Below are 7,764 nucleotides of genomic sequence, written 5' to 3' on the forward strand. Positions count from 1 at the left end.
CTATCTATCTATCTATCTATCTATCTATCTATCTATCTATCTATCTATTGGTTTTTTGAGACAGGGTTTCTTTGTGTAGCGTTGGCTGTCCTTGACTTGCTTGGTAGTCCAGGCTGGCCTCAAACTCACAGAGATCTGCCTGCCTCTACCACCCTGAGTGCTGGGATAAAAAGTGTCCATTGCTATGGCTGGCTAATCAGGATCTTTTTAATCACAGAAAATGTATTTATTATATATTAAGCAAAAATAATGTGAAAAACAGGACTCCTGTTTTTACAAACATGCATCCTGTCTCCATGTGTACTTTTAGACTCCCAGAAAGAAGAATAAATTGGCAGCTAGCAATGTGTTACTTCTAGGCAGTGGAATTATGTGTACATGTTTATGCTTCTCATATTTTTTATATTTTCTATGATGAGAATTAGAAGCGTGAGCAAAGGCATGGAGTCAAAAGATGCCTGAGACCAATCTGAAGTCACAGCCCTGTCTTGCTTTTCCCAACAGGTTTTGGCACCATGCTGTCCTCTGTGGCCCTCCTCTCCATCCTCGTCTTCGTCCCCTCAGCAGTGGTGGTCATCCTGCTGCTGGTGAGAATGGGGAGGAAGGCGATGGGGGTGAAGAAGAGGAGTAGGTCTGGTTATAAGAAGTCTTCCATTGAAGTTTCCGATGAGTAAGTCCGGCTGGGGTCCCCAGCAGTGGGTCTGCTTCCTGTTCACAGCCCTGCCCCCATGCCCATACACATTTTCTCCCCAGCCCAGGGCTCAGATCGCCTTCCAAATGCCATAGTTCCATGAGGGCTGTCAGAGGAGGATCAGAGTGACATTTGTGGGTGCTGTCACAGAGGGCAGGATTGTCAGGGTGCTTCTTCACACCACGCAGTGCTGGCCTCTGCGTGCACATTTTGAGCAAATAGCTCATTCTCTCAAAATTAAAATAGAACTCCCAGTCATATTTTTCTCTTTTACTTTTTTTTTTTTTTTTTGGCACAGAGCTAATGTCTCCTTCCTAACAGAATATGCATAAGCAATGAAGGAGGCTTTGAGAATAACCGTGAAGGGCAAAGGAAATTTCAATAAGCATGTGCTACTTACTCTTGGTCAGCAAATGCTCAGAAAGGGCTAAATGGATGTGGTTATTGCTTTAGTCACTGTTCTGTTGCTGTGAAGAGACACTATGGCCGAGGCAACTCTAATAAGAGATATCCTTTAATTGGGGGCTGCCTTACAGCCCTCAGTAATGGCTTAGTTCATTATCATCATGGTGCGGAACATGGCAGAAAGCATGGTACTGGAGAAGTAGTTGAGAGCTGTATCCTAATCTGTAGGGAGAGAGACAGAGACAGACAGAGAGAGACACAGAGAGAGCTACTAGGCCTAGCATGGACTTTTGAAACCTTAAAGCCCACCCCAGTGACATACTTCCTCCACGAGTCTATGGAGGTCATTCTTATTCAAAGTTATCAAAAGCATTTATTAACCGCCACTCTGCCAATGAGCAGGCACAATCCATTGGTTTCCCAGGAAGAGATTTACTTCTTAAAAGGAGCAAAAGCCTACATTAAAGCTCTGTAGCTGGCATGGTGGTGCACACCTTTAATCCCAGCACCCAGGAGGCAGAGACAGGCAGATTTCTTTGAGTTTGAGGCCAGCCAAGGATACATAGTGAGACACTGTCTCAAAAAAAAAAAAAAAAAAAATGTGACTTTCCCATTGCCTATGAAAGGGCTCTTAACATAAGGGAAGTTCCAAAGTTTTCTTTCTGCCAGTGTGTATATTTATTTACTGGAGAAAGACTTTCCTTTTCAAGGAATCTGTAACACACACACACACACACACACACACACACACACACACACACGATGGAGGGGAGGTAAAGAGCTATCAGTGAAAGCACCAATGTCTGTTTCTAAGGACAGTATACAAAATGCTCTGTGCTCTGATCCCAAGTCACATTGTCTCATCATATGTTCTCACTCTCTCTATAGTTCAACTATAGTCAGCTTATAGTATATATAAATATACTATAGTCATTGACATGTTTGTATATATGTTTGTGTACATGTATCTGTCTGTCTACATGTCCATCCATCTAGCCATCCATCCATTGTTTTTCTCCCCCACCCCAACATTCCTAGAATCACCCCCTTCCCTCTCTTGTTTGTCTGGAAGCTTTCTTACCCTCCAGGACGAAGCTGAAATATCCCCTTCTCATCATACTCCTTGAGTCCTGAACAGAGACCGCCCCTCCCTGCCCTTTGCTGCACAGCAGTTCCACCCTAACTTTAGAGCATGATCGTGTCGTATCACAGTACACGTTAGTTCTTACAGTTCTCACCCACATGGGATCGGCAGCTCATCAACAGACCAGGTTCTGTTACCTCTGTTCCCGCCCTCGCCCTCGCATGGCGCCTCCACTCTGGCTAGTGGTCAGTACTTTCCTGAGTGAATGGCGGCGACCAGCTGCTGTATATCTAGCACCTGCTGGCCGTTCTGATACGTGTTTCACTTACATTTTATTTCTTACTTACTCCTGATGACTCTGTTTAAGGGTCTGCAATAGAACCAGACTCCTGTGGTTGTAGCACCTGAGCCTGGACCTGTCCCCTGTGCTGACAATGGCAGTTGAGTTTTGCTTTGTGTTCTTTCCACAGCACTGACCAGGAGGACAACAGTGACTGCGTGGCGAGGCTTTGTGTCCGCTGTGCGGAGTGTCTGGTAAGTGCCCCGTTTCTCATCTTCCTGCCTATTTGAAGGATCCTTTGCTCTCAAGAACAACAAAAACATTCACACTAGCACAGGAAAGTCTGAACTAGAGTCTCTGGGAACCCCTACCAGTTCTCAAGTTGATTTTTTTTTAATTTAGATTTTTTTAGTGTAAGTGTGTTTGGGCTGCATGTATCCGGTGCACCACCTGTACACCCAGTGCCTGCAGAAGAGGGCATTTGGCTGCCTGCAACTGGAATTACAGATGGTTGTGAACCACCATATGGGAGCTTGGAACAAAACCCAAGTCCTCTGCAAGAGTAATAAGTGCTCTTAACTGCTAAGCCTGCTCTCCTGCCCTCATTTCAAACTTTACATTTAATTATTCTACATGAGTGCATGGAGGTCAGAGGACAATGTGGGGGGTTGGTTCTCTCCTTTTACCTTGTGGGCCCCAGGGACCAAACTCATGTCATCAGGCTGGATAGCAAGCTCCTTTACCTACTGAGCCATCTTACCAGCCTACGATTTTATTTCCTGTCTCCCAGATGTAGAATTGTGTTCTTAAGTTAAGAAAGGGGGCTGTGTAAGCTACTGACTGATAAACAAACAAACAAACACAACCAACTAACCAAAAAAGAAAATAAATCCAAAAACCCTGTAGAATTTTTATAGGGAGTTTTCAAGTTTCTGTGGTTACAGGTGGTGTGAAATACCATGTGAGCACTGGGAATCAAACCCAGGTCCTCTTAACTACTGAGCCCTGGAGTTGAGTTTGAACATACTAAGTTTGAAGTGTGCAGTAGGCAATGAGGTCTTCTGAAGAGAGAGACCTAGCCTGCAGATATAACACAGGAGCTGTTAGGACATAGAAGCCGACAGAGATATATCCATCAAGGAACTACACAGATGTGTATGTGTGTAGGAGAGGCCTGAGGACCAAGCCTGGAGTTCTCCAAGGCTTCTAGATTACAGGCAAAGAGGAATTAGCAAGAGAGGATGACAAGACATGGCCTTTGAAGCTGGAGGAGAATGAGGACAGTTTGTTAGCTTGGGAGATGGGGAGAAAATTTTTCGAGGAATTGGGAGTTCACTGTTGATGGTTTGTTGGTGTCGAGGCTATTGCTGACCTTGGCAAAAGTAGCTGCACTGAGCTAGTGAGGGTGAAAGGGGCTGGGGGAGGGGCAAGAACCATCACAAAGGCATGTTGGAGGAAGTTAGTGCAAACAGCTCTTCTAAGGAAGGATGCAGAGAAATAGGGCAGTGGGCAGAGAGTGCTGTATGTTAAGAGTTACTGTTTATGATGGGTGAAACAGGGCACATTTCTATGCTGTTGTGGGTGAGCCAACAGAGAAGGAAACATTTGTGCTAAGAGAGAAAGAGAGAGAGAAAGAAAGAGAAGAATTGCTAAGTTGCTACTAGGAGGTGTGACAGGAGGACATAGCAGCTGAAGAGAAAGGCTAAGAACAGTTGAGAAGGGCTGCACACGTGCTACATACCTATAATCTCAGCACTCTGGGGGCAGAGGCAAGCCGCCTGGTCTACAGAGCAAGTTCCAGGACATCCAGGGCCACACAGAGAAACCTGTCTCGGAAAACAAACAAACACACAAACAGGACAGTAGCAACGCCAAACAGATGAGGCTGTGTGTAGGTAAGTGAATCAGATGATGGAAGTGTGTGGACGTTCTTCACCGACTGCCTCTCTTCCTAGTGGCAGGAGAAAGCAGGGGCGTGATCTCAAAATGATGGCAAGAGGAGGGGTCAGAGGACAGGGGGAAGGCTTTAGGTGTGAAATAGTTACTTAGAAGAACAAGAAAATCAGGGTCAGGGATATGGCTCAGCAAGTAAAGGTATTTGCTACCAAGCCAAACACATACACACGCTTACTCTTTCTCTTTCTTTCTCCCCCTCTATTTAAAAAATGAATAGTTTTTTCGAAGAACAATAGAATTAAGACCTAGAACAATCTGATAAACCAGCTAGCGCGAATGGGCCATTTGAGGTTACAAGGGATGAGTATGAGTTTGGATAATGAGAGTAACGGTGGCAGTGAGAAGAGCTGCAGTCACAGCTCTACAGGTGTGCTGTAGAGGGCTGCGCCCGCGCCGAGAAACCTACACCTGTTGTTTCGTGCACATCTACGTGATGTGCTTCTATTGTCCCCATTTCGGAGATGCTGAAACTGTTGTTTAACTACTCGGTGTCCGTTTGGTAGAAAGGATAGAATGAGGTAAGTGAGCTCCTAACCCCAGCCCTGCATGTTCTGCTGTAGGCAAAGCATCTTTCCTTGTGTGTTGAGGTTCCAAAATACAGTCATCAAGGAAAAGAGAACCACTAGGGCTTCCAAACAGAAATCAGCCTGGCAGACATCACATTGAGGTTCTATGATGCTCCACACAGCTTGGGTGTGCTATCTGGGTACCCCACCATTGCCACCCTACACTGAGCTCCATTTGGGGACCCCATACACATGGTCTATGTGTAAATCTGACTGTGGCATTGTGATGTGCATACAATGTGCTATGTGTATACAATGTGCTATTGATGTGCTATTGTTTCTCCTCTAGGATTCAGACTACGAAGATGCATACTGATAAAGTGTGTGAAGCAAGAGGTGTTACCAAACAACAGGAAATATCCCATCCCCCTGGCCAGGAGTGCCACTGGCGGGGACAGCAGTGACAGGAGATTATGAAGGTCACCAGTGAAGACTTTAAGGACCATTTATTTATTGAAGAAATGCTTATTTTGTATTTATAAACTGTTCAGAAACTCCCAGAAGGGACTCATGACTTCCCTTCCTAATATGCTCTGATTGGACAAAGAAATTCTTGAACAGAAACACGTCCCCTGGTTTACCTTCGCTCTTGGATGTAGTTTGTGTTTTCTTCCAGTTGTCTGACGGAGAATACCAAATTGCTGTCACTCTGCTGATGCCAAAATTGTACTTTTAAATGATGTGGGGCTTGTAGCTTCCTGATGATGTGCCAACGAAGAACACAGTTGTTTGGGATTGGATAGCCTTTGTTTCTTATCCACGAATGTTTTCTGTTTCGAGTATTCAATGTGCACTACTTGGTTTAATAGTCATCAGTCCTGTGAAGGTGACTTGGAGTATTTCTTTCGACTCAGTAGGTTTACAAGTTGTAGGTTTGCTTTGACTGGGTCTTTTAAGTATTAAAATATTGTCATTTTGTAGTTAAGGAAACAAATTTTGATGTGGAAGAATCTTTCTCATTTGTCTTGCCAGGTACACATTGGGCCAAAAAAAAAAAAAAGTCCTCCTACAGCTGACAAATTTGTGGTTTCCTTCTCGGTTTCTTAAGTTAGAGGCAAGAAATGTTGGTAGTGGCGGCTTATGAAATATTTTCTGTAGTCCTTTGCTTTAAGTTTTTCTGCCTTTCTCGTGTCACTGTTTAGAACTTTTTCTAGTTCTAAGTTGCACCACTGATGGGTACATTTTGTATCTGCAAGCTGGTTTGCTCAGCGCTGGAGATGAGGACGTGAGGTTGTACAGGCCTCTCTCCTTTCTCCTCTCAGTGCCTTGTAACCCACACCTCTGCTCTCCCGTAGCAACTTACTTAAAATTGTAACTTATATTGGGTTTTCTATAAGCGGTTAAGATGTCCCTGACCTATCAGGAAGGGCTGGCATGTGTGCAGAGAGCCCTCTCCACAGAGAGACCGGGCTCACTTCTTGATCGTCGCAGTCACGGATGACGCCTCCCCCAGCCTTGGTTGTCTCCATGTGGCGGTCTCCTTCGTGGTCCTCCCCAAAGCGGCTTGGGAGGGCGCCATATTACAGTGTTATGTGCTATGTATCTTATAAAAGTCATTCTATTTACCACCAAGATCTTATTTTTTAAATTGGGGCCATTAGGCCAGCTTCAAAGATTTGTTCACCTAGCCTGCTGATTCGTGAATCGGAATCGCTTTGCGATTTAGCTCTGGTCATGAAAGCCCATGGAAGAGGCCAAGGAGGGACTGGCACTTGACATTTCTGGTGGCTAGATTCCACGGTTCTTTGGGCTACTGGTTAAAGACATGACTGTGGCCAATCCAGTGAGACCCTTCCTGACAGTTCAACAGAGAGAAGGAAACATTGAGGCACCAAACATAAATAGTTTGTGTTCTTGGAAGATCTGAAGAGCATGATCCAGTTGGGAAGGACCATGCCTTGGACCTCACTGCTCTGATGGAACCCATGTAAGCCACCATCCTGTGAAAAGGAGGGGCAAGTTTTGGTGTCTCGGGATTTTCTTTTTTTTTTTTTTAACTTTTATTAATTACACTTTATTCACTTTGTATCCCCCCCATAAACCCCTCCCTCCTTCCCTCCTACTCCCACCTTCCCTCCCCCTTCTTCAAGCATGCCCCTCCCCAAGTCCACTAATAGGGGAGGTCCCCCTCTCCTTCTTTCTGATCGTAGTCTATCAGATCTTATCAGGAGCAGCTGCATTGTCATCTTCTGTGGCCTGGTAAGGCTGCTCCCCCCTTAGGGGGAGGTGATCAAAGAGCAGGCCAATCAGTTTATGTCAGAGGCAGTCCCTCTTACCATTACTATGGAACCTACTTGGACACTGAACTGCCATGGGCTACATCTGTGCAAGGGTTCTAGGTTATCTCCATGCATGTTCCTTGGTTGGAGTATGAGTCTCTGGAAAGACCCCTATGTTCAAATGTTCTGGTTCTGTTGCTCTCCTTGTGGGGTTCCTATCCTCTCTAGATCCTATTGTTTCCCACTTCTTACATAAAATTCCATTCACTCTGCCCGACAGTTGGCCATAAGTCTCAGCATCTGCATTGATAGTCTGCAGGGCAGAGGCTTTCGGAGGCCCTCTGTGGCAGGTTCCTAGGTTGTTTCCTGTTTTCTTCTTCTTCTGATGTCCATCCTCTTTGCCTTTTGGGATGGGGATTGAGCATTTTAGTCAGGGTCCTCTGTCCATCTTGTGAGTGTGTTGTGAAGTTTAGTCTAGCTCAGACACTGATGATTTAGGTGACTGACTCCTGAAGAACACACACACACACACACACACACACACACACACACACACACACACA

General features: G+C 45.2%; 1 protein-coding gene across 1 annotated transcript in view; it reads left to right on the forward strand.

Moving 5' to 3' along the window:
* Positions 1 to 7,754, forward strand: part of Mpzl3 (myelin protein zero like 3) — a 20,625-nt gene extending 12,871 nt beyond the window's left edge. The window contains exons 4-6 of the mRNA XM_055621847.1: positions 505 to 670; positions 2,651 to 2,714; positions 5,272 to 7,754. Coding sequence (XP_055477822.1) covers positions 505 to 670; positions 2,651 to 2,714; positions 5,272 to 5,298 — 257 coding nt within the window. The 3' untranslated portion in view covers positions 5,299 to 7,754. The remainder of the gene's footprint in view (positions 1 to 504; positions 671 to 2,650; positions 2,715 to 5,271) is intronic.
* The last annotated feature ends 10 nt before the right edge of the window (positions 7,755 to 7,764 follow it).

Source organism: Psammomys obesus, unplaced genomic scaffold, assembly GCF_907164565.1.
Source record: "Psammomys obesus unplaced genomic scaffold, mPsaObe1.curated_primary_1811, whole genome shotgun sequence".
Taxonomy (NCBI): domain Eukaryota; kingdom Metazoa; phylum Chordata; class Mammalia; order Rodentia; family Muridae; genus Psammomys; species Psammomys obesus.